This window comes from Penicillium daleae (genome assembly GCF_028827525.1).
Source record: "Penicillium daleae strain IBT 16125 chromosome Unknown utg000004l_segment0_segment0, whole genome shotgun sequence".
NCBI lineage: Eukaryota > Fungi > Ascomycota > Eurotiomycetes > Eurotiales > Aspergillaceae > Penicillium > Penicillium daleae.
In genome coordinates, this window is record NW_026623152.1 from 2063291 (window position 1) to 2090069 (window position 26779).

At 46.1% G+C, this 26779-nt stretch overlaps 6 protein-coding genes across 6 annotated transcripts; all 6 read right to left on the reverse strand.

The window, feature by feature from the left end:
• Positions 1–1712: 1712 nt before the first annotated feature.
• N7458_004345 (uncharacterized protein) lies at positions 1713–5458 on the reverse strand (the record flags this gene model as incomplete). The annotated part of the gene is made up of 4 exons (XM_056907727.1): positions 1713–3468; positions 3687–3782; positions 3960–5389; positions 5435–5458. 4 exons carry the CDS (start codon positions 5456–5458, stop codon positions 1713–1715), a joined length of 3306 nt encoding a protein of 1101 aa, XP_056768454.1.
• A 953-nt stretch (positions 5459–6411) lies between these two features.
• N7458_004346 (uncharacterized protein) lies at positions 6412–7710 on the reverse strand (the record flags this gene model as incomplete). The annotated part of the gene is made up of 4 exons (XM_056907728.1): positions 6412–6952; positions 7014–7270; positions 7332–7357; positions 7413–7710. 4 exons carry the CDS (start codon positions 7708–7710, stop codon positions 6412–6414), a joined length of 1122 nt encoding a protein of 373 aa, XP_056768455.1.
• A 2340-nt stretch (positions 7711–10050) lies between these two features.
• N7458_004347 (glycoside hydrolase family 18 protein) lies at positions 10051–11672 on the reverse strand (the record flags this gene model as incomplete). The annotated part of the gene is made up of 6 exons (XM_056907729.1): positions 10051–10158; positions 10240–10775; positions 10830–10899; positions 10962–11021; positions 11078–11452; positions 11529–11672. The coding sequence occupies 6 exons, from the start codon at positions 11670–11672 to the stop codon at positions 10051–10053; spliced, it is 1293 nt and encodes a 430-aa protein (XP_056768456.1).
• Positions 11673–13165: 1493 nt separating this feature from the next.
• On the reverse strand, positions 13166–13414 carry N7458_004348 (uncharacterized protein; the record flags this gene model as incomplete). Its single annotated transcript, XM_056907730.1, has 1 exon — positions 13166–13414. One exon carries the CDS (start codon positions 13412–13414, stop codon positions 13166–13168), a length of 249 nt encoding a protein of 82 aa, XP_056768457.1.
• A 290-nt stretch (positions 13415–13704) lies between these two features.
• Positions 13705–16849, reverse strand: N7458_004349 (DUF3435 domain-containing protein; the record flags this gene model as incomplete). The annotated part of the gene is made up of 7 exons (XM_056907731.1): positions 13705–14693; positions 14754–15127; positions 15215–15525; positions 15583–15850; positions 15902–15961; positions 16237–16362; positions 16557–16849. The coding sequence occupies 7 exons, from the start codon at positions 16847–16849 to the stop codon at positions 13705–13707; spliced, it is 2421 nt and encodes an 806-aa protein (XP_056768458.1).
• An 8439-nt stretch (positions 16850–25288) lies between these two features.
• On the reverse strand, positions 25289–26025 carry N7458_004350 (uncharacterized protein; the record flags this gene model as incomplete). Its single annotated transcript, XM_056907732.1, has 2 exons — positions 25289–25392; positions 25440–26025. 2 exons carry the CDS (start codon positions 26023–26025, stop codon positions 25289–25291), a joined length of 690 nt encoding a protein of 229 aa, XP_056768459.1.
• Between the last annotated feature and the right edge of the window lie 754 nt (positions 26026–26779).

Sequence of the window (26779 nt, forward strand, 5' to 3'; positions counted from 1 at the left end):
GTAAGGAAAGCAATCCGTGTTTCTAGCCGACTAAATCGGCTAACGATGGGAGGCAGCCTTTTTAAATATCTTTGATAGATCCCACTCGTTGCGAGTCTACTAGGAAATCCTTGTCCTCTGAATGATCATTAGAGTAAGAGACGACAACCAAACTCGCCCCAATTTTCAAGTCTACAAAGTAGCAGGCGACAAAATCATGTCGGCGGGAAAGGATTTGGTTCATTAGAGGCCTTGTCAGCGCGGGGTCAGTCTCCACGTACACGTTTTAGTGTTCTACTGCCTTCACAATTAGGGGCTGCAATTCCTTCTTCCGACTAGGGCCAACCACACAAAGCAATAAAAGACCTAAAAAGAACTTTGAACATGTATCCTCCCCCTGCATAAAAATTTGCACTGTTTAGTTAGTGGTACAAAAAGCTACCCATGGAAAAGCAGGTCGCTTGGCCAAGTTTTCTTGATTTTAAGGCGGATTAACTTTGCTACTGTTACTATAGGCCAACAATAGTGTCGTAGTTTCTTGTGTAGAGGAACTGTGAACCACGCCCAAGTCGTTGGAAAATTTACAATCCATAGGGCCTGCGACACCGTTTTAGTGTCGCAAAGTTATATTGTGGCTTTTGATCATTCTCGAAATCGCCCTGACCAATACACGTAGAGAAACGATTTTCTGACCTTACCGCTAAGGCCTTAGCGTAGGTCAATAACTAAGCGAATCTCCTTTGATTAGTTAAGAGCACATGCATTGGTACAGTACATCCCTTATTTTATGACAGTCCTCAGATTTGGGACCAGAAAAGAGTTGCTCTAAGTGTATTGGTCAAGGCGATTTCGAGAATGGCTGTAAGAGCAACAATATGCGACACTAAAACAGTGTCGCAGGCCTATGGATTGTAACTTTCTTCGAAGACTTAGACGTGGTTCACAGTACCTCTGCACAAGAAATTATGACACTATTCTCGGTCTGATATGCCTCTACAATCTTCAACATAATTTTTCTTCCTCTGGAATTGCTTACTGTACGATAAGGGAGGACTGTAGACGCCGTGAGGCTAATACAGGGCCGCTCGAAATCAGTTTCACCTATTTCTTTCAATTTAATTTGTTTTCGAACTTTACCTTGCATCAGACTTTACCTATTATAGTTAGGCTGCCCCTGGCGCCAGCCTTGGCGGTATTCTAATACCGTTGTAAATACGTATATGAAAATAGCTTTTGTATTGTCTCGTATGCGTTACTGTTCTAGAAGCTCCTTATTAACAAACAAGCCAAACAAGCCAAGAAAAAAGGGCAAGTCGATTGTCTGGCCACGATGACACACATTCCAACTTCAGTCAACCCCTCTCAGTCAGCTCACAGACCTTGTTGAATAAGCGTAAAAAACGTGCACAACTAAAGAGATAATATCTGGTGGGGTGTTTCTTAACAACGCTAGACTATGGCTGCTGTACGTGTAGAAAGGAAATGTTCTATAGAGTTGGATTCGAACATCTCAAGTCAATTGAGAATAAATATATCACACGATCCACGGCACCCGCATGTGGGCTCTCTGCCGTAGGGGAATTCTCTAACAAAATTAAGCCGGACCACTGGTCAGGTCCACGGCTAAACTATGTCTGTCTTCTCAAAAAGCCTCCGCAAAAGAATTTATTCGCCATCAATAATGTGTCAGGAGAAAGAGGAAACAGATCCGATAGATGTGCTGAATGTGCTGATCAAACAACAGAAAGAGGATTGAGCTCTGAGAGCGCGAGGAATATGACACGACCTGATGGACAGCAAACTGCAACGGTTGTTGCAGATATAGCAAAAAGAGAGAGTAGGACCGGTCGGTAGTCCACGGGCAGCCATAAGAGGTTAACACCATTATAAGTTATCCAGGAATGGTCATCTTTCAAGCCAAATCCACAGATATCTGGCAACTGCAAGGAGTGGAGAGTGGGTTTGACAGAGCCAGTGGGTGCTAGATTGATTGCACCGATTGCCGTGTGTAGAAGATTAGGCTCGAGTTCATCGAACTGAAGGAAGTCAGGGGAGTGGATAGGCAATGTTCGTTCGCACTGACCGGTGGTCAGATCCCAGACCGTAATCGATTTATCACTCGATCCCGATGCGAGTCTGCTTCCATCCTTTGACCACGAAACCACCATGAACGGACCATTATTCCCCTTGAGGGTGGACGCGCACTGGCCAGTGGAGGAATCTAGGATCCTGACCGAATTATTCAAGGAAGCTAAGGCGAATTGGCTTTCATCTTGCGACCAACCAATCGACCAGCCACTTTGCCCCTCCAGTTTTACCGTGCACTGGCCGGTGGCTAGATCCCAGACTCTGATTGTGTAATCAAAGGCCGTTGAAACAAGGCGTCTTCCATCTTGCGACCATGCAATTGAGTTGACTTGCTGACTATGACCGTCAAGGGTTGATGTACACTGGCCGGTGACCGGATCCCAGACCCTAACCGTGTAATCACCTGATCCTGATGCTGATGCGAGTCTGCGACTATCGTGTGACCAGGCCATCGACATAACCGGACCACTATGCCCCTTGAGGATTGATATGCACTGGCCGGTGGCTGGATTCCAGACCCTAACAGTCTTATCAAAGGACGCTGATGCGAGTCGACTTCCATCGTGTGACCAGCCAATTTTCGTGACCCAGGCAGTGTGCCGCTCAGAGGGCGAGACGTTCTCGCAGGTGGTCAGGTCCCATGTTCTGACTGTCTTATCACAGGATGCTGATGCGAGTCGGCTTCTATCTGACCCCCAGGCAATTGACACCACTGGAGCACTATGTCCCTCAAGAATTGAAATGCAATGGCCAGTGACCATATCAAAGATCTTGACCGTTCCGTCATCTGATCCCGATGCAATTCGGGTTCCGTCTTGCGACCAGGCAATTGAGTTGACCCACTGTGTATGCTTGTCGAGGGTTGATACGCGCTGGCCAGTGGCCAGATCCCAGAGTCTGATTACGTGATCACGCGATCCTGAGGCAAGGCGGTTCCCATTCTGTAACCAGGCAACAGATATGACCGGGTCACTATGCCCCTCGAGACAGAAGATACACTGACCGGTAACCGAATCCCATATCCTGGTTGTTTTATCGTTTGACCCTGATGCAATTCGGATTCCATTGTGCGACCAGGCAATTGATATGATCGGTCCATTGTGCCCCTTAAGGGTCCATATACACTGGCCGTTGGCCGGATCCCAGATCCTGACTGTGTTATCATCTGATCCTGATGCAAGCCTACCACTATGGTGTGACCAGGCAATCGTCATGACCGGGCCAGTGTGCCCCTTGAGGGTGAATATACAATGACCGGAAGCTAGATACCAAATCCTGACTGTCTTATCGAAAGACGCTGATGCAAGTCGACTCCCATCTTGTGACCAAGTGATCGAGTAAATTGAACCATTATGCCCCTCGAGAATCAAGGTGCACTGACCGTTGGCTGGATCCCAGACCCTGATCATGTTATCATGTGAACCTGATGCGAGTCGGTTTCCATCTTGCGACCAGGAAATGTAGTTGACCTGATGACAATGGCCCTCGAGAGTTTGAAGGCATGGACTCCAATCCTTGTCTGACAGTGGCTCATTTAAAATCCAATCTGGCCTCTCTTTCTGGTAACAAAACCTCGTGATACTATTCGTTGGGCTGAAGATGAGCGGTGAAACGTATACTTGAAGGGGGCAGCTTTCAATTGGTAGTCTGTGGTAGAGAATGAATCGGGATGCGTCTCGAATTCGGGGTCGAAGCGCTTTTCGATCACACTTTTCCTATCATGATGGTTCCATGGTCAGTAGTGGAGATCGTCTTCGGTAAAAAGGCGAAAACTCACCCGAACTAAACCCTCAAGCTTTAGCATAGCTGCTATGCCTTGGGAGAGGCTTCCCAGAATGCTAAGGGCTTCCAGCCAGTGAAGGTATTTCTGCCGTAGAAAAGCATCCACACACCCTCTCTCATCAAGGATATGATCATCGTATTTATTACTCCAAGCATCCTGAAGATGGTCAACCAAATAGACACACGCGTATGGTACAGCTGCTAATGGATTCGGACTAGGTTGTGTGATTTTCTGAACCGGAAATCCGGGAAATTTGATGTCAAAGATATCGCGTCGAAGTGTCTTAAACATGACTTGTAGGGATCGCGAGAACAGTGTATCGTGTTCAGATTCTATACCTCTAGGGAATATCTCATTTCGCGTTTCTCTCAGTAGGAACTCCCTTGCAGACTGGTGAACGAATGTTATAGTGCCTTCGTGGAAACTCAGGAACGAGCCACAAATCGCTATAATCTCTGATAGAGCTTCGTAGTTATCGGAGATATCGTCAGGGAATTCGATCAAGGGACTTAGTTCGTCAAGCGCGATAGGCCGATACACTATTGACATGATGGCTAGTATTCGCTTGCAAAGCTTGGCATCTTCCGATTTGCGAACAAGGTCAATCATCCGACCGTATAGAGCATTTAATCCAGGAGGAAATGCTTCCAGCTTCTTGAGAGCGTGCCTCCGCGATGTTCTATCAAGGTCTTGACATACCAAAGCTACCCAAAGGAAAGTGCCTTGTGAGTTTGACGATAAGTGACGGCAGATTGTATCACGGGTTTCATCTCCATACTTTTTGACCCTCGCCAATAGGCGAACCTTGTGTTGAATGAAATTTTTCACGGCTTCGGAAACAGATACCTCGTTTAGCTCTAATGAGATTTGAGCTATTCGGGTAGCAGTGTCTAGACGCTCTTCGATTTCGGGCCAATTACGGCTCGAAACAATCCATTTCACGTGCGTGTGGGCGGATGATTCCTGGACAAGGAAATCAAGAAGGTAAGGGAGGTCTGTTGTGCATTCATCGAGTGCATCGATCACCAGATAGGTATTCCGTAAAGTTGGATCTTTTAAGATATCGGTAAAGACCTTCGATAGGGCACTCCATGCGTTTATGTCCTCAAACAGTGCTTTGCCTGCTTGGTCATATCGACTTCGTATATGAGAGAGAAGAGAAGGCTGCTTCTCGATAAGTAAATAAATCAAGCCACGGAGAACGGCTGTAGCATTATTGATTCGAATGTCGGCAGCTTGGCAAAAAAAGAACGAGATATTTGCATTATCCCCCACGGATCGAAGCAATTCGTCGATGGTGCCACAGAGAAGCATCGTCTTACCTTTGCCGGGATCACCCCTGATCCAGAGAAGACTACTGCTCGGTTTGTCGCGCCATTGTTTGAATTGCTCGTTATGTAAAATCCAGGCACATGAGTCTATGAGCAATCCTCCTTTGGTTTGTTCAATACGGTCTTTGTCATCGTGGGGATTAGTCGTTCGTAGATCCCGCAAACATGCCTGGTTTAATGATGTTTCCGATTGCGCTTCGCGATCACACTGGTTAGTCACACTATGTTAAAGTCGAGTTCTTCTCCCACCTACAGAACTGCGCAGTGATATGGCCATGGTTTTGTCCGATTTGAAGCCCCGAATTAGGGCCGTCATATGATATATTGGTTGCCATGATAGCCCTCAAAGTAGGTCGATGCTTGGTGGTACCAAGAGTCGGCACTGCCAACTTGGAAGTTTACCCCGCAATCAGGTGACGATAAAGTTAGTCAGGGGAGCTAATCTTCTCGATCTCATACTCCTGATATATCCATTTTATTATATAGAGGGTTATGCTACGTTGGCTCCTTGTCTGTTATCATAATGAGTAGTGACCACGCAGTGCCAGTTACCTACTACCCGTATACGGAAGCCTTTAGTTAACGATCAGAAAATGCCAGATATAGAGCAATGCACTTTATTTCAGTACATTACAAAGAAAAACAATCATGTGACTTTATCCATAAATACGTTTCACGATCGTACAAGGGACTAAATTCAAAATAGACTAGCGTGTTTCAAAATAGAGTTTGAGCAAGAATCGAAGAGAACAATGAGGTGAAACTGATTTCGAGCGGCCCTGTATTGAGGAAGACTGTATTGAATCGTAGACCGGTGGTCAGCTCATGTACCGGGGCTCATTGGAATCTTCTACGCTATCAGCGTGGTGTTCAAGATCGCCCATCAGCGGCAGCTTACTTTCATATATTATGAAAGTGAAAACCGTAGTAGATAGTTCTTGTGATATGTTGGCTAGCCTCTTCCCTATGAAAACTCTCTTCTTCTAAGCCCGTCGAGGTTCCGTTGATCATCCTTCTTCTGATTTCTAACTTGATATTGCTCCATACGAATTTATCGTATTCTCCTCCGGACTTGCCGATCCCATTTATTTAGAGTTCAGGTTTCGCTTTTTGACTTTGGAATATTGGCGTGAGCAGGGGCATGAATTGCAACCATCTATACGCAGCTGCCAAGACCACCATCAACCCGCCCAAGAGCGGTAGATTCGACCAAACGCCTCCCCCGAACAGCTACTTCTGGAGATACCGAACCTGGTATCCATCGGTCAGGATGTCCTCCGACTGTGATGGATTGTCCCAGAAGATAGCTCCCTCTGCAACTCGCTTTGCATAATAAGCGCGATACTCATCTCCACCAGGGGAGTTGTTGCGATAAGAGTTCAAGCACCATATGACATGCCCAGTGGCGTATTCCTCGTGATAGTCAAGATACCGAACCAGGGCAGGGGAAATACCCTTGTCCGCATTGGCTTCGAAGTACTCCTTCTTGCGTCGATGGTACTCTGCCTCCATTTCGAGGCTCTTCTCTCTCAGTCGTGCTCTTGCCTCTTCCACGGAAAGGCCTTCTAAGCGCTGTAGCAACTTGACTGAATTTATGATCGGGATTTTCCCGCCACTTTCCTGGTGAGCTCTTAACTCTTTAAACCAGGAGTAGTAGTCGTTGGAATAAACCCCCTGCGCATGCAAAGGCCAGGCAATCTGAAGTGCTATAGCCTCTTCCTCTGGAGTTATTTTCAGGTTGCATGAAAATAACCCCATGGCGATAACACAGCTAAAGTATAGTAAGTTTGGTGATATCTCGGCGTTGATTTCCGTGAAAATAGCAAACGTACGGGTATCCAATATCGCGGACACGAACTTCCACGTATTGATCCAAGCTTGTCCATTTAAAAAAGTTGCCACGGATGTCTGTTTCGGCAAGTCTCCAGTCCTTCCAAGTTTCGAGGACGTTGGGCCCAAGAATAGGATCGATCCTACTCACTGCAGCAACCCCTTTAGAGAACGCTTGTTTTAGCCTGGCTTTCATGGAAGGGTGGTGAAAGATGTTCACATCCTTTCGAGTATTTGACTCGGAATCTTTGATGGCCACCTTTCCATGCATATGGGTTAGTTTTAAACCCATTCACCAAGAGCGGTGGATCCGATCCTACCTCATCTGGTTCCGGAATATTGAGATCTGTCGTCCGTCAGTGGCGAAGGCTCATGATACTAGAAGCAAGTGATGTACCTACCGTCCCAAATAAATGTTGTCTCAAGCACATATGAAGTAACTGCCATTCTGTCCGGAAGGCAGTCGGGATACATCAACGCAGCTAAACCCCCAACACTAGTAATAGCACCATCGACAACTCCAACATTTTCCTTACCAGCCACGTCGATTTGAAGTTGAACGCTTGCATCGTCGGATCGTTCGTTATATTTACTAATCCGCGGTGGGATCGTGAGGAGATATTCCGGGTTGTCGGCCCAAAGGCTTCGATCGAGGACCTCGGAATGCAGCCATTGTGTAGTCGATGTGGTCGAGCCCATTATCAATGCTCAACCTAGAAATGATAAGGATCTACCAAGATATCAAATGAATGAACTGCAAATCCAAACGGAAAATTTTGACCAGGGTAGCGATGAGGTATTTATGTGTGCATATTAGAGCTGGCCCCATTAAGTTCAAGGGTAAATGGGACGCTAAGCCGCCGACGATTTCAGCTACTTTTTCTATACGCGCAATGCGAACGAAAGTGGAGGTATGAAACGCACTGAAAACTGCTCCCCCACCGATTTGTCACCCGATAGTAACGTATGCAAATAACTTGTCCGTAGAATATCACCGCAAAAAGTGTGATTAATGCACGAACAGGATGATCAGTGCTGAAATTAGCTTTTTAGTGGCGCTGGGAAGCTACCTGTGCAGATAATACGTCAAAGAGATAGGAACTGCCACGTAGCGTCGTGTATTTTTTTTTCTCTACTCTCTTGTGAACTGCAGTTGGAGGAGCAGTTGGTCTGTCGTTGGCTAGGTCTGCATTATTATATCTATTTAAGGAGATGATAAGCACAGGATGGAGAAGAATTGGACAATCGATCGATTTTCAATTCAATTAATCCCGGCAAGCTTTTCAATGTGACACTACGCATGCATGCACGGTATATTCTTGTATGTATATGTAGTGTGTATATATTACAGCCTCGACAAAGCCTATCGTGGGCAATTATTCGCGCATTGTCGCTGTAGATCAATATCCGTGAGGAATACGAAGTCCCATGCTGGCGGAAGTCATTATTTCAACGCTCTAGGATCTCTCGGACTGGAGGTTTCATGAGGATCCTTTCACCTCAGGATGCGAGCCACGTTGAGGACAGCCTAAAGGATCAGGCGACTTAGGCGACCTAGGCTAGACTCCAAAGTTATCAGATCGCGCTGTTAGGAGACTAAAGGCCCGTGCGTCACACGAAGCGATGAATTACTGGGCAGGGTTACGCTGCAGGTAGAGAGGCCTCGATAGGGTCTCCCTAATGGCAAGAGCATGGGGAAGGTTTTGCCATAAAGGAAGTAATTATTATTAGAAGAATGTGATTAAACAGGTGCGACGAGAAAGGGAGATTATTTATGAAAATATCAGTGGAAGCATTGTTCAACTGGTGAGCTGATGTATCACATCCTTTTATCTCAAAAATCCTTTGTCGTTACGACACACGGTGCAGAGTATGTCAGCCTGTCGACAAGGTAAGGAAGATAGCCTAGAAGGAGGATGGGACAGAGTGATCCGGTAAAAAGAAGTTATCAGCTTGAGCACAAAACTGATTCTTAAGGAAAGAGAAGAACTAGATACAATATGTGCGAGCCTTTTTTACCCTTCATGATCGACAAGGGCTCGGTGCCCTGACTGCAGGGATATGCATCGGTTTCATCACAATTCACAATCACAATACAGGACATTCTGAGCCCCTCCTGGAGGGGAATATCCCAAGCTGTATTATTATTAAGGCGTGTAGGCCTGCTGGGCATTATAACATATCGTGTGGATAATGACTTCTCGCTGCCAAAACTCAAGATTTCGTGCCTTTTTTTGAAGGGTCGTTTTGGGGGGGGGGGGGAGGGGGGTTTGGGCGCTCGAGATAGGACGCTCGAGTCCCCTGGCGCCCGTGTTCGGGTGCTGCAGGTCTGATCACCGCAATACACTGGACCATGCGGAGTAGGGAGACATGACTCGGGTGCGCATGTAGGTAAGTAAGTAAGAATATACTCACTGGAGGTACGGAGTATTATGGAGCGGGGTTTTCGTGGCTGCGACAATACAGGAGCATACGGCTTACTTAGGTCAATACACGTATAGCCCTAAATCATTCAACCTAGGAACAGATCTTAAAATTACGGGAATAGCCATATCCGGATTAGTGTATCATGTGATTAGATAAAGGACATCGCGATGCGTCATGCAAACTAAGCAAACAAACCCAAAGGACTCACTCCGTACATGAAAAATGAGAACCACGAAGCCCCGTCAAATAATCGTCACCTGAATCCCCACTACAATAGTTCCTTCCGTTTTTCTCCTCCCTCTCTTGATACCTTCGTTGAATAGTATAGTTTTATTTTGATCTTGCTCTTGACCGTAACAGGTTCCCTATTGCTCTTTGAACATATTTTGGATTTTAGCTTTGCAAAGCACTAACTTAAGATTGCTCCAGCAACTCTCTGAGCTCTATGCTTGTGAAAGAGATTCCATAATGAATTTGTTAAATAAGCGAAGGTTACGTCAACTTAAAGTACACATAATAAACCAGCTCCCCTATGGTTTCCTTGGTATGTAAGCACAATAGACACTTTCTGTCAATCATGTATTCTCTTTTAGCTGAGTTAGAAACCGCCTCTTAACTGGAAGGGAATCCAGCCTTTAGGTTATCATAAGAGGAGGATGGGTATCTCAGCTCGTTCTCAACTTTCTCTAGAGCCCCGACCCCGCCGAAGGTATTAACAACCTAAAGGTGAAACATTCAGTTAGAAAATGCACTGACAAGTGACGATCCAACAGAAAATAAACAACCGACTAGGGCACACACTGTCGTGATCAAGCTATCAGAGTCTTTCTTGTCACCGCTGCTCTCCCACCACATTCCGCCGCCTAGACCCCTTGACATAATATACTCCGCCTTCTTGTACGCAACCTGAGGTGTATCATAGCTTATCATCGTTCTTTGTGAGGCATCGTAGCTGTAGCTGGCCAAAGGTTGGTCGAGGTAGCTGACTTTTGCCCCAGCCTGGGGCAGCGCCTTATAATCCCACACTCCATTCTCCCAGCTGCCGCTGCCAACGCCGCTGTAAGACGTACCAGGCCCATCGGTATTCATAAACGAGCGACCATAAAGCGGCATACCTATGACAATCTTGTTGGCTGCTACTCCGTGTGAGGTATAGTAATTGATGGCCTGGTCGGCGTCAAAGGGCGTGCTAGAGGGGTTGCTAGTCGAGGCATAGATATTAGCGTCATGGCCGGCGATGGTGTCCCAGCTACCGGAATAATCATAAGCCATAAGGTTCCAGAAGTCAAGGTACTTGTCCATGTCAGATATGTGGAGCTTCTGGTAGTTTTCTGGACCTGTATGTGGATCAGGGACGAAGCAAGGAACTTGCAGGGCCTAGTAGTACATACCGGCTGGGCATGCAACGGTAATCAAAAAGTGATAGTTGTTTGCTTCTGCAGCGCTAAATGTATCTAGGCTCTATATTCCCCTGTTAGTTCAGGTCTTTTACATGAAAGTTTAGATTGGTTGCTATGGCATACCGAGCGCAACTGTTGAAGCGTTGCAACCATATTATCGGCCTGAGTGCTATCCGCGGGATACTAGGTGTTCTTTAGTATACCTCTTCCACTAGGGGATTATCTTATGTGAATCTTACCTCCCAGTCGATATCAATACCATCGAAGCCAAGATTCATCACTAGGTCCTTAGCGGAGGAAGCGAAATTTGCACGACCCGTAGCAGTGCTGAGGGGGCTAGCAAAGTTAGGCGAGTAAGTCCAGCCCCCAATAGACAGTAGGATCTTCAAATTCCGGTTTTTCTTCTTAAGAAGGAAGAGTTGCTTCACACATCCGTAAACATTATTTCCAGTATCGCTCCATGAATCGGTAGCGTAATGCTTTTCTATGTCGGCCCAAGGATCTGAAATATACACCTCTCCAGTGTCTGGGTGCACGTTGGCAAAGGCATATAGCACATGCGTCAGTTTATCGGCAGGGAGGTCCTGTGGATTAAAGTTACGGCCATAGATCGCCTAGATTGATGAATGATATATATTCAGTAAGTGGTTCTGGGTGATTTAAACAGGGGGCCACGTCATGCGAACTGACCCAGTTGACAAAATAGGCAACGGAGCGATATCCACTGGTTCCGCGAGACTCAAGCTCAGCGGTATTGGCACTGTCAGAGGCTATAATGGTACCAGCCCTGACAAGGCATACTAGGCTGAGGAAGAAAGGAAAGACAAGCCGCATAGTGAATGAAGGACAAAGTAGTATTAAAGGGAGGGCGGGTAGTCGAACCAGCGACGCTGAAGTGATAGAGCATGGAACAGAGCAGGAGAGGTAGGAAACGTTACTTATAGTTCGGGGAAATTATGTCTTGTTACGTAGTGTTCCTTCTCATATCATTCTCGGGCAATGGCTAATCCCAGAAGCGCTATGAATGTCGAGGGTTGCCGGACCGAACGCACGCTGCCTGTAGAGTGACTACCCTGAAACATGACGGCGGGTGGGGCTGGGAGTGAAACGGTCCCCTAGCCCGCGATCCTAACAACGTGGTCTTTAAAGAATCATTCGACCCTTTTCAATCTGAGAAGTTGCTAGTTATTTACGTCTCACAGAAACGTCATATCGGCTGTTACTTTCCTTCTCTAAGTATTCAACTCCTACTCGCCTCCTATAATGGCTAGGACCCCTTGTGCACAATCCAATCTCCCCGGCGTGAGTAAGAAGTCATTTCGACAGAAAAGAGATCGACGCAAGATCACTCTAGAGAATAAGTCGCACGAGTTCAGCAAGATGTGTGAAGCAGATGTTTGCTTGGGCATACGGATTCGAGAATCTGGACAGGTCTTCATCTTCTCAGCGGATCCATCGGGATTTTGGTCGTTCCTCAGCTGTCACCTAGTATGTGACAAAAGCCTCCTTGGTCCTAAGGCTTCTAACCGTTCTAGGGCTCCTACTACCCAACACCAATTCAAAGAACTGAAAAGGATCTCTAAGCGGCTAAGCATCATTGCGTGTCTATTTACATGGATTCTTCATGAGGCAGTCAATCAGAACAGCAGATTTTCTTTTAACCCAGGAAATTTTTAGTAGATTCCAATTAGCCAGCTACTAACCCTAATTAGTTAGGACCCCTTCGCTATACACATACTTCTGTGCCCACTGTTTCCTACGATCACCACCCGGAACAATCAATATATACCTCTTTGATCCTATTAACTCTGCTGCATACTAGGCCATACTGTTTTGGCCTCCTGACTCCGTGCTCGAGGGTCCTTCACGTGATGTTTTAGCGTTCAGCCGTTCCCGAAAGTACGGAGTAGATAAGTGGAGAAAGAAACGCGGAAAAACGGCACTCAGTGCTTAAACTCGAGCCCTTAAACTAACCGCAACACGATATACATGCTTTAGCCTGCAAAAGGGTAACATCCGATAAATCCCGTAATTGGTGCTCGGCAGATAGGACACCTCTCCATCGTTCCAAGACTTCCTGCGCATGATCGGCAGACCATGTGCCCACATTGAATGACGACCCAGTGATCTGGCTGCATATAGCAGATCTTGCACTCTAAAACACGCCTTTCTCTTTGCTGGGAAAGTTCCTCTTGCATCTTTTGGTGCTTCTCCCTCTCCTGGAGAAGTTTATCCCGAAATATTCGATTTTTCTCTCGTAGGCGTTGGGTTTCACGGCTGACTGCCTTTCGGAGCTCCTCAAAAGCGTTATCCTGGCCCGTTATTAGTTAAGTAAAATGAAGGAAGAAGGTTTTGTGAGGAACTGGTACCAAAGTAGACGGCTCCTTCGTTTCGGTTCTTTTGCGTTTGCGTGATGGAGTCGTATCCGCCTCATCATCGACTGCTTCAACAATCATGCTCTCAAAATCCCGGTAACTGTAATCACGGCGAGGGAACCGCCGAGGTCGTGAGCTCCCTGGCTCGAGACATGGCTCTTCGTCATCGGGTATAATAATCGCGTTGGAATGGCTTGCCATCTTGGTGTTAGTCACCACGCTCAGGGGAGGAAAACCGATAAAAGCCGGCCTGGTGTGAGTAAAAGAGAACATCAGAGCAAGCAGCCAGCGGGGGGAGGATGCCCTTTATATACCTGAGAACCAACAGTGACGGAGTCAGCCCCGGCAGGCAATTGGACACTAGTGCGATCGCAATATTGCAAGCTGCATTGTACCATTGGACGTTAGGCTGTAGCGTTTCCTGAGCTGTCCAGACGAGGCCGACAGCGCCTGTCCATATCTAGCTCGTTTCTCAAGACTGGTAGAAAGGCCTAGGTCTTTAGACGATGCCTCTCATGGGCATGCCTTCTTAAGCCATCTTCATGTTCAACCGGCGTGTTGCAGTAGTTGCAGTGACGGTCATCTAGATGTGTATCCCTGAAATGGCGTAGAAGATGCTTGTGCCGAGAATAGTGTTGCATCCGGCGGTGGTCGGACTCTTGTATGTTTCCAAAGCATTGAAAGCATCCTAGAGGCTTTGCGGCCGTCCGGACATGCACTTCCGCCTCCCGTAAAGCATCATCGCGCGGCAAAGACCGTTGGGGGGTTTGTGTGGCTAGCGTAAGAGGGTCATGTGTCGCGACGTCCTCGACCGGAGTAGGCCTCTTCGGTCGTCGTCCTCTTCGGGGCCCACCCTCTCGCACGCCGCAATACATACGAACAGCCTCGACTGCCTCATTTCGCCGCTCCCACTCCCGCTCCAAGGACCATGAAGTCGGCCATGTCATCAGTTTTTCCAGGAGGTAGATCTGTTCCGGAAGCATATTTCCTCTGGCCGCCAGTAGCTCCTTAGTTTTCTCGTCATGAACCGCGGTACCCGCAGCAAGTTGTCGCTGGATATCCTTTACGGCCTGGCTGTTATCAAATTCTTCCCTCACGCGCTTACGAAGATCGTAGAGTAGCCGACTCCGTGTGTTCATCACGTTCCTCTTAAGCTTTTCGAGCCGATCCAGTCTGCTGCGGCTCTTTTTGCGGCTTTGCTTAAGTTTCTGAGCGAAGGTATCACGTTTGTAGATCGCGTCCTGTAGCTCCGGGATCGCTTCAACACTTGCTTTCTGGGCATCTGTAAGCTCGCGAGGCCGTCGAGTGTCAACCCATCGCCCCATCCGAGTGACCGCTCTCATCATCGCCGAGTCAGGTTCGAGACCTCTCATCAATGCCTGCATGTCTGTACCGATACGACGGGGAAGATAATGTTTCAAGAATGTTCGAATACTGGCGTGTTTCATGATTAAATTTTGTTGTGCATCGCTCACAAGTCCTTTCCTTCGTTAGCCCTGTTTCTCGCCTTCTCACAAGAATCGAAAGCCGGGTAACATACTACTCTGATTAAGGATTGTCCCACCACCGTACCGGTTACAATGTGTGTAAAGGATCGGAAAGCCAGCAATTTCCCCTAAGGTTTGATACTGCCTACTCAAGGCTGCAGTCGAGATTGGCTGATCTCGAATAACCCGAATGACGCCGCGGGTTGCCTCGACCTTGCAGAAAACATAGTGATTTGCCTTCTCAGCTTTCAGTGGTAATGGAAGCTGCTGTCGGCCATCTTCCAGCCAAAGTCTCCTCAGGTCGTCCCGGGATTTTATTCCAGGGGCACGGAAAGCGTCGTCATCGAAAAGAATTCCAAGCAAAAACTCATGCGGGCTCAACATGAGCGACGGGTCGTGAATGATCTCGGGAATTATGAAAGTATTTCTGCTCAACGTTAGTGATCTACAATCTACACCCCGCAAAGCGATTTATCATGTAGAAAGCGTTGGTCAATTCATACCCTTGTGTCACACCGAGATGCGTTTTCGCAAACTTGTAGGTGATTTCGAGTAAAATCCGAGGCGGCCCCCTTTTGGATCTCGTTGGATTGAGCACTGCAGGTGCTTGTATTGGAGCTTTCTCATGGCACTGATTCGATTCACCGTAAAGCATGCCATAAGATTGTAGAGGCATTGCTGCATCCGTTGAAGTCCAATATAGAACCGCTTTTCCATGGTGCGGAGAACCGTTTCCTGCAAGATGACCACATCTTCAATATACATCGGTGGCTTCTCTTTTTCGTCGGTAATCAACCCCTTCTCTTTCACGATTTTTCGAATGCTCTATTCCGAAATCATTCTATCAGCAATATATCCATCATAGGAAAATTTCAGTCCAACCTTTCTCATTCTTCTTCCTAGATCATCGGGCATTGGGTCTCCATTGATTTTCTCGTAATAGCGAAGAAACATCTTCCAGTTCGTGTCAAGAGCACTAGCCTTCTTAATACCTTTTGACCGTCGCCCACCCCGGCCGCGCTTTACTCGCAAGCGCCAGTAGAGGAACTTGGTGAGTTCTCTCTTTCCGGCCTCCCGAAGAGCGTCGTGAGGGTCTTTCCATGTCGAATCGGAAGATAGACCTTGTTTTTGATGCTGTTTCCGACAGAATCTATGTGCAAGTTAGGCAATAGACCAAGCAGGATATGTACGGGTTCCATACCTTTCCCAATAATCCTCCATAGCCGCAATCTGGGTCTTCGTACCATCTGCATAGCCATCGCTATCGCTATCAGATGATATATCATCCGACTGGATATCTGGATCCGTTGAAGAATCCCCCCATCGGTATAGCTTGAACTTGTGTCATTTTTCTGCCGGTCTTGAACCCTTCTCACATCGTCTAGCCATCTTCCTAATTTGGGTTTCTTTTTTCCCCTCTTGTGGCGAGCTCGACATCCTTCGTCATCATCGGACAGGCTGCTGGAACTAGTCGATGACCCTCGGCTGCGTCCGCGTTTCTTAATAGGGGAAAAAGAGTGACCTCTGCGGACTGACACCGAGGGTGGTTCCGGGGTTGACAAGTCGGTTTCGGAGTCGGCGTCACTTGCCTCGGACTCCATGCGAAATGATTCGGAGCGAGGGCTTCCGTCGTCAGATCGACTCCGACGCCTCGCCATCTTGCTGTGTTCGTAGTACGGATCGAAACGTAGAGTGATGCAGCGATACAGGGAATCCAGCCCACAAGGTCAAACGTGGCAGTACAATATGGAAGTATGGACCGGGGTATATTTGAGAGGGGGATAGATCTATAAAGAGCATGATCGTTCTTTAGGGGGACGGGGGGGCGCTATTTATAATCATATAGAATAACCCACATAGCGCGAACTATTTTTTCAATCTTCGATTGTGGCCACGCATTGAAAGACCTCGACGTTGTAGGCATCGGCCAGAAATGGGAGGTGAGCCGAAGGTGCGCGGTGGGTGAGCCGAGGGTGAGCCAGGGGCGAGCGGTGGGTGAGAAGCGAGGTGATGAGGCCCGGGTGGAGGTGGGGACGCCGAGGCCAGGGGTCGTGGGCGTTTTGTTGGGTGAGCCGCCGGTGCAGTAGTGGGTGCGTGGGCGAGTCGCGGCTTGGGCCGTGGCGTGAAGCCCCTGGGCCAACGACGCCATTTTCGGCGTCGAACGACGCCGATTCTGGCAGCTCCCGCCCAAATGGAAATATACAGAGAGTAATATTACTAGTACTTTGGATAGATTGATCTTGATAAATCATATTAGATAGATCTTTTAATTTTGATTTTGATTAGCCAGAATCTTCCTTATGTGGCTTTGTATGCATCACATATAGGGTAGTTCGATATAGATTATCTTGCTTATGCCTAATCAGCATAATATTTCGATATTGATCGAAAATAGTAGCTTTTTCTCTATTAAATAGAGATACTGAATTTTTCAGTGCATATGTGCTTAATATATTAATTCCCAATTGTGGGACATAGAGCACATTAGTCAATTTATAGACTAGATTGGTATTCGTCTGGAAGATAATATCTCCAGCAAGATCGATAGATAATCTTTGTGCATTTCCCCACATGACAGTTTTATTAGTTTTATATACACTATCAAACAAATCCAATTTAGATACTGCACAAATAGTGGCAGCTGTATCAATAATGAAAATCACTTTTGTAGTAGAAAGATCTGAATTTATTAGATTATATGCACTTTCTATAGTGATATCAGAATTGGTTTCTTGGTTTGTTTTGATAGGTAGATAAATTACCTGATCGGTTTTATGCGAGAACTCATCGCAGAGTGAGAGACTTCTTGGTGTATTCACTATAGATTCATTACTCAGATTTGAGTAGTCTCTCATCAGGTTTTGATCATAAACTAGTAGGCTATGCCTGATTAGCTGTGCCTCTGTCATAGGTATATCAGATCTTATCTGATAATCTAATTGATAGTCAATTGGACTGATTGGTGTATAGCAAATATCACCATCAAGATCAATTAGATTATTAGCCAATAGGCTAGTAGGTAGTAGGTTGCTAGCCGAAATTTCTTGATGTTCAGCTTCTGCGGGGTAATCTGTCACATGACTAGTGACGTGGATTTCTTCCTCGTTAGATTGCTCATCAAGCATTGCAGTGATCATCTTCTTCTGTTTATCAATCTTTTGATGATCGATTTGATTGGATCTAGGCCAATTTGCCCTAGGTATCTAATTAGCTGGTCTACTAGAAGGATGCAGATACCAGCAATCAGCTACTATATAGCTTCGCATATTACAATACGTATAGTATTTGCCAGAATTTGACAGTTTTCTCCATGGTTTTTTGCTAATTCGACGATTTTGATTAGCCTGACGATTTGATTGGTGATTTACCTGATAGTTAGGCTTATGATTAGCCTAGTAATTGCTTTGACGATTGCTTTGACGATTGTTTTGACGATTGCTTTGACGATTACTTTAACGATTGCTTTGGCTAGTAGCCATAAAGATTTGCTCGCTCGATTGAATATGACCGCGCGATTCGTTAATTAGATTGGCGAATAGCGATTCAATTGAATAAGAATCAGAATCTCTACGAAGAGATTGGATAATATTTTGAACAATCGGTGCGTACGATTGGTCGAGATTGTTGAGAACCCATGCGAATACGATTTGCTTTGGGAAATCGATTCCTAGGCTTGCCAGTTCGATTAGCAGGCGTCTTATCTCAGTGAGATAATCATATATACTATCAAAATCGCCTAATTGACTATTGAATAGGCTTTTCAACACAAGGAATTCGGTGGTAAAGCCTTTAGGTCGATATTGGGTAGCCAAGGTAACCTATGCTTGGTAGGCCGATATGGTATCTCCTAACCAAAAGAGTGGGCCATCCTTGCATAATAGTTTGATTAATAATAAAGCGTCTCGATTGATCTGATCAATAGTTTTGAATTTATCAGATAGGATAACTAGCTCATTTTGACCTATCTTAGAGATAGTAGGGCTAGTAGATCTTGCAGGTCTGCGAGATCTTATTCTTTCTGACTAAATTGCAGTATTTCTACAATCAGGTGATCGTTGATTTAGTGGTAGGGTAATCGCCTTTTTATAAGACTAGTGTTGATTAGGAATCTGATCTTGTTGGATAGTAGGTAGCTTTGTATAATCATGTAGAATCGTATCGATCAGTCTCTCTTGATCAAGAATTGCCTTGATTCGGATAGACCAGGCAATATAATTTCCTTCTCCTTTGAGAGGATCGATATTGTGTTTGTTGATCATTTTGAGTTCAAAAAACTTGATTGAATATTTGAAAAATGATTGTTTTTGTCAAGAAAGTCGAGATTTCTTAGTGTTTCGTATAGAGAAATAGACGCGACTGGTAAAAATCGAGTATAAATTTTTGAAAATAAGAAGTCGGAGGAGCTTTTTGTTTCTCTTTAAGAGAGAGAAGTTTCTCTTAAAAGTAAAGGATTCTTCGTTGAAGATAGAAGATTGAAGAAGTGGTATAAGCCGAATTGAAGTAGGATCAATTCGGGCTTATAACCTATAAGCAAGCGATACTGCGCAGGTTAGGTAGAGAGGAAGTAAGATTAATTGATCTTCTTCCTTTGATTGAATAGGAAGGATAAAATCAATTCGGCTTAGAATCATAAAGATAAAATGAGACAAAGTAAGGTAGGACTGAAGCTTGGTTGATTGTATTAAATCTTGCTTATATGTTTTAAACATTATTATTATCTTGGTAGAGAAAGCAGGGCATATTTATAATCAACTTGTCTCTTGCATGTGATCATTCTAGATGATGCATGATGATCTCATGCAGATAGATCTAGATGCATAGTGATCTTATGTAGTAGCTGTTTGATCGGTGGTTGCTTGATTGTACGATATCATTGACTGTAGTGATGATGTAGATCGTGTCATTAACCGTAGTGATGATGTAGATCGTATACTGTTGTATACGTCTTACTTGATGTTATTGACCGTAGTGATGATGGTATAGCATAAAGCTTATAGAGATTCAGCCATCTTGTATAGGCCTTATGAATCTGGCTTGATATACTGCATGACGGTTTAGGCATCTTGCCCTATATCTCACAGATTAACTATAAGTTTTCGGAACATTTAGGTAGCGAAAAGCGCTAGGACAAGTTTTTCGAAGCTAAACAGGGTATCTATCAAGCCTTTACGGAGTATGCTACGAATCTCCGGCAGGCCGCGATCGACACCGAAACCAAACTTTCCGAAGAAATTCTGATACAACGTCTCCAGAAGGGCGCTAAGGTTGAACTTTAGAAGGAATAGGCGAAGGATCCCCGATAACCTACTACCCTCGACGAAACTATTACACGCTTTATCTAATACGAGCGTAGGGCGATAATCGCTAGGCACGTTGAACGCTAAGCGAAAGACCAAGATAGCGACACGAATATAGACTTAAGTGCTATACCGGGCTAGAAACCTAGCTTCTGAAAGGGCGATGGCCGGCGAGGTAATAATAGAAAAGGTCTAAGGTGCTTCGGATATGGCTGTTTCGGTTATATCCGTAGGGATTGTTACTAGAAGGGTAATAGACGAGGAGATCCGAGAAAGAACGGAAATGATTAGAAGTCAAAAAACGGAGACGGTCGGACGAACTAGATACGCTCGTCGACCGTATAAAGATAGTATTAGAGGTACTACGGTTACCCGATCTTGATCCTCTAGACCCGATATAAGAGGAACTAAGGGTGATCGAGGCTTCTCTTTACGCAATAGGAAGCTCGCTGTTATTCTATAAGCTCTCTATTAGGCATCCGGACAAGAATATGAACGTTCGGGCCCTCTTAGATTACGGTGCCTCCTATACTTTTATTTCTGCTGCTACCGTGAAGAAATTCGAGTCGAAGCTCCTAGCTCCTCGGAAGTCTTCTATTCTCCGTGTTGGAATACTAGACGGACGTACGATCTTCACGAATTCGTCCGTACGGCTGCTAATTAGTATTGGAACTTAGAGGGGTTATACGTAAGCCTGGATCCTTGACCTTCTAGAATTCGAATTCGTTCTAGGCAAAGATTTCCTTGCTACTAAAAACCCCTATATCGACTAGGCAACGTTAGTACTAACCCTGCGAGACTATAAACGCTCGTATTAGGTAGAACCCCTAAGCCTATTAGAAGATAAAGAGCTAGAGGAAGCTTAGGTCAACCTTTTAAGCGGAAGGAATGTTCGCCGCGTGCTGAAGAAAAAGGGAGCTTTAGGGTTTTTGTTAGCTATCAGAGAACCTAAGAGCCCTAGATCTAAGCCGGTAGTAGTACTACCTCACTACGATAATCTAAAGATTCGTGGGATTTTACAACGTTGTAGTGATGTTTTCAAGGACGAATTACCCGAAAGTCTCCCTCCGGAGAGAAATATCGAATATAATATCGATACCGGAGACGCTCGTCCTGTTAACGTTAACTCCTACCCCCTTTCGGACGAGAAGCTTCGCGAGCAGATAGTTTAGGTTGATCTTCTCCTCAAGAAAGGCCTAATCCGTCCGTTAGCTAGCCCGTAGGGATTTCTAGTTATTTTTGTCAAGAAGCCGAGTAGGAAGTAGCGAATGTGTATTAATTATCGCGCGTTGAACTAGTTGACTGCTAAGAACGGTTACCCTTTACCGAGGATTTAGGAGCTTCTAGATTATGTCGGAGACGCTCGGGTCCTTTCGAAAATCGACCTAGCGTCTAGGTTCTAGTAGGTTCGCGTAAACGAACGCTCGATTCCGAAAACGGCGTTCAACACGATATAGGGCAAGTATAAGTAGCTCGCTATACTATTCGGCCTCTGTAATACGCCCGCGACCTTCTAAACGATTATAAACGAGGCCCTGAGACCCTTTCTAGGCAAATTCGTGGTTGTTTACCTCGACGATATTCTGATTTTTTCTAAAACTAAGGAGGAGTATTACGATTATCTCCGCTAGGTACTCGAAGTATTAGAAAGAGAAAAACTAATTACACAACCCGATAAATATATGTTTGCGACGACGGAATTAGACTTCTGTGGGTATATTATTGGAAACAGGCAAATCCGCCCGATACTAGCTAAGGTCGATATTGTTAAGAATTAGCTAAGGCCGAAGAACGTCCACGAGGTACGCTAGTTCGTTAGCCTCGCTATATATTATAGACGGTTTATTCGCGGCTTCTCGAAGATCTACGTCCCTCTCTATAAACTTTTCAAGGAGTCGGATATAGACTTACGGAAGCAGAAGTTTCGCCCGATTCGTTAGACGGTGGCTTGCGAGAGCGCTTTTCGCAAGATTAAAGAATTGCTGACGGCCGCTCCGGTGCTGTTGCAACCCGACCGTACTAAGCTATTCGTTATCGAAACGGATGCCTCCGAATAGGCAATTAGTATAGTTCTCCTGCAGATTAGCCCTGACGGAAAACTTTACCCCGTTGCGTTTAACGGAAGAAAGCTAACGGGGGCTGAGTTGAATTATCCCGTTCACGAGAAGGAACTTTTGGCGATTAAAGAGGCCTTACGCCTCTAGGATCGCTATATCGAGAACGGAACTTAGACTATAGTTATTACTAATTATACAAGCTTATAATACTTGTAGACGACGGTGACCTATAGCAAGCGACTTGCTAGATAGGTATATAAATTTCAAGAGTATGACCTGGCTATATAGTATCGGAAGGGATCGGACGCTGTAGTCCCGGATGCGCTTAGCCGTAGGCCTGATTTTATTAGAGAAGGCCCTGCGAACGTATCCCTATCCCGGCCGATTTAGGACGTCTCTCTTGCCGCAATTCAGGTAGCTTCACCGACTGTTATGAAAGTCCCTGAAAGCGAGTAGTTGGCTGCGACTGTTTATTTCCTCGATACCGGGGAGATGCTAACCGATAAAACTATTGCGAAGTCCGTTAAGAAGTACGCCGCGAGCTTGAGCTTGCGCGACTAAATTGACGAGGGCGCGATAGACCGGCTACTCGTTTTCACCTACGACGATAGGCTCTTAGCACTATACCTCGAGCCTATTTTTCGTAGAGACCTCGTAAACTGTATGCACGAAGATTTTAGCTATTTAGGCTAGCCTAGCCTGAATAGGGTTATTCGACTAAGAGCGTAGTAGCTATAGATACGAAAGGATATTGAAGGCGCCGTATATACGTGCCCGAATTGTTAAGTTTCGTAAGGTTCGAGGAAATCCCTTGAGAGGGAGCCTCCTTAATATATAGTTACTTCCGGACTCCGTCCGTTCTAAAGATAGGGGATCGATTTGATTAGAATCTTACTAACGACCCCGAATAGGAATAGATGGATTATTACGGCGATCGATTATGCTACCGGCTAGCCGGTTGCAAAAGCCGTCCCTGAAGCGACCGAGGAGGAATTAGGTCGTTTCCTGCACGAATAGATCTTTATGAACTATAGAGCACCTATAGAACTTATCTCGGATAATAGCCAAAACCTCCTTTTAGGAGCTGTCGACTACTATCTTAAGCTCTTGAAGACAAAACACCGACTTACTACGCCTTACCACCCCCGAACGAACGGAAAGGTGGAAAATCTGAATAGACTGTTAGGTCGTATATTAACGAAATACCTAATAGGTAAGCTAATAAAAGCATAGGATCTCTACCTCGCGTAAGCGATTGTTGCCGTAAGGATCCGAGAACATACTACGACTAGCTATAGCCCCTTCTACCTTATCTACGGAATTCACCCGCGACTACCTAGTGACGACTTGTCTGGAGATACTCTGCCCTATGCGGAACGGGCTAATAAGCTGCAAAATCTTAATAATGTACGAACGAAAGCTAACGAATTGCTCCTGGCGCGTGCTATCAAGACGAATCGTATCCGTGATAGCCTTGTCACGAAAACCAGCTTTAAGGTTAACGACTAGGTACTTGTTCGCAACGAATCGCCGTAAAAGTACGAAAGTAAGTAGTTTAGACCTTTTAGAGTCTTGTAATCCTATCCACTTGGTACTTATGCGCTAGCGGAGCCGAACGGCCGCGTGCTTCGCAACCTTGTTAACGGATCTCGGCTTATTAAAGCAAATATAACGGACCCTAAGTCCTTATAGGCGTCCCTAGCTACACAGAGCGCCCTTCGGCGGAAGGGTTTACGGCTAAAGAAGCTAGAAGAGCTCTAGAGAGTCCTCGCTCGGGACGACTCTCCGCCTACTTACCAAGATCTATCTATATTCACTCGCGAGGAATAGGAAGCTTTTAGGGTAGATTAGGCCGCAGGTGCTAGCCTAAAGTAGGTAGGAGAGGGCGCAATTGCGGAGAAAGTGCTCGATCGTCGCCGAAGGAGAATTACCGTGAGTAATAAGAAGAAGGGTAAGAAGACGAGGGACTAGTAAGAACTTCCGTCTTCTTCTTCTTTAGAAGCTTCTAGCAACGAGAGCGAGTAGGATAGTGCGATAGAAGACGTTCCTCGTACTATGATTAGTAGGCCTCGGGACGCTAATACTCACGAAAGGACACTATTCGACGGGCTATTAGCTATCGTAATACCCTAGTAGAGAAGGCTTCTCTACCTATAATTAGAAGAAGGGAAGTTATTACTTATATAGATTAAATTCAACAAAGATCTAACAAAGAAATCTAACTACGAAGCCTGAAAACCACCGATTTCCTTTCCTCCTTACTAGCTTTTAGCTTGTACGCAACCGAAAGCTTAATTTCCCTTGCCGAAGACCCCGAAATAGGACGTACACTCCTAGAGAATTTTATTTCTCCTTTATAGCCTTCGCAAAGGATAAAAAAGGGTTCTTTTTGACCGCGGGCTCCTCCTTAGACTCCTTATCCTCCGCGTTAGAATCCTTGATAGCTCCTTGAGCAACGAGAGCCTGCTTTAGGATCTTCTAGTCGTATTCTAGACGGTCCTTAGTCCCCGAAAGGGCTCGGTAGGCCTCGATAGCGGCCGCCGGATCCTCCTCTAGGTTCTAAATATCCGGGTCGTCGAGGGGGGAGCTATACTACTTGTTTTTGAAAGGAGGCAGAAGCTCCTTCTCGGCCGTATCCTTGCCCTTCTTGCTGCTCTTAGGAGTAGCGACAGGACCCTTCTTAGTAGCGGTGTCTCCCTTAGGAGTGCCCTTCTAGGTAGTATCCCTCTTCGAAGTACTCTTCTAGGTAGTATCCTTCTTAGGAGTGCCCTTTAGCTTCTTTTAGGTAGAGGTAGGCGAATCCTCGTCCTCCTTACGTAGGCGCTTAGGAGTAGGCGAAGCGGTGCTTCTAGCCCGCTTCTGGAAACCTTTGTTAATAAAAGCTAACTTGAGCAGGGAAAGATATTCACTTACGGCAGCAGGAGTTCTACGGACGAGGGAATAGCTAGGATTCTAGGCTGCTAGGATTATCTTTACCTAGGGAGCTAGCCCTTCTTGATCGCTGCCTGGCCGTAGCGAGTAGGTATTGCTTCCGGAATTGAACGAGCAATTTCTACAGGAACCCTGGAAGTAAGGATCTCCTCTAACCACCAAAACCCGACAGGAGGCGAAAGGACCCTTTAGATTCCCGTAGTTCGCACAATCGGCCCCTAAGGGGGCGGCAGTCCTAGCTTGTTGGACGTAAGCTGCGCGACGTTGAACGCTAGTCTTGACGGCCTTAGCCTCGCCCTCTCGCTAGTCTATATAACGGACGCGCTTAGCCGCCAGGATCTTTTTCTTAATAGGAGTAGAGAAAAACTTTAGAATAGGGTCGCTAAACTGATCAAGACTATCTAGAGCTACGGAAGTTAGTATTTATAATAGAAAGGGAGAGAATAGGTCTTACCTTCGTTCGTATGTCGCTTCTGTTTGGTATTCGGGTCAAATAGGGCAGGGCTACCTAACTTATCTTCGGAAGACTCCTCCCGGACTAGAGCCTTTTCTTTTCCTTTGCTGATAGGCCGAGAGGGGCTAGCAGTGTCCTTGTCTTTCCTCCTGTTAGCACTAATAACTTCTTCTTCTTTAGAAGAACCTCCTCTACCGTCTCCTCCTGTGAAGAAGCTAGAAAGGAACTTCCGCCTTATTAACCGCTTACCCTTTCTTTCGTCGCCGCCAGCCCGGAATTGCTTGCGGATATCGCCCTTTGAGTCGTTAGAAGGGAAGGGGCCGTCGGTTCCTGGGCCTCTAAGGAAAGGGGCCTGCCGGAAGGGAAAGCCCGAAACCGGGGCGTTCAGGGCCCGGAAGGATGTTTCAGTGGTCGGCAGGATCAGGTTAGAGATATTGGGAGCTTCCTTTCCGCTGATAGAGGCAGCGAAAGAAGACTCCTTGTCGTCGTCGCTTTGGGGGACGAAAAGCGCGCCGTCGGAGCCTTCTATAGAGGAACTCCTCGGCGGATCATCGACCGCGCTATGAGAGCGAAGGCGCACTATCATTCGCGTTAATCCGGTTCCTTTTGCTTCATTTCCGATCTGGAAGCTGGCTTACCTATGCTGAAAGTGATCAAGAGTGATCAAAAGTGATTGGAAGTAGGAAAATTTGCGTGTGTACGCGAATGCGAAGAGTGTGTAGGAAGGAGAGTTGTATTGGAGAGGGTGGAAGAAGAAGCGCGTATACGAGTTCTTTGTTTGTTGATTTTCTTTGAATGATGCCTTTCTGGAGGAAAGAGCCACTTTCGGTTCCTTCCTAATTTGTTCTGGAAAATCTATCCACGGATTTCGACTTTCCTTTGTTTACGGTCATGGGTTCAAACCCCGTATGTCTCCTTTGTTCCATTTTTGCCCTTCTTTGGTTACATATGTGCCCTTTCATGCCTGTATGCAATGATCTCGGGTCGAGATTAGATTTAGTGGGGGAGGATGAGATCCCGGGAGCATTTTCTGCCTTAGGCTCCCTTTCAGTGGGCCTGACCCACTGACCCCTTCCGATCACTTTCGGTCACGTGAGGCCCCATTCGGTCTCTGGTCACGTGAGGCCCCGTCCGGCCGCGCATGTGTATATAGTCTCTCCTTTACTATACTTAGAAGGGCATACCCTATCTACCCTTCGGATCACACCGGCCCGGTCGAGTAATTGTGTACGGTAGCACTAAGCGCATTGTGACCCAGGCGGCGGAGATATTAGGATATGCCGCATTTTATAGCGACCAGGATAAGAAGTTAGGCATTTTGGAGCAGTTCCGGAGTGCGG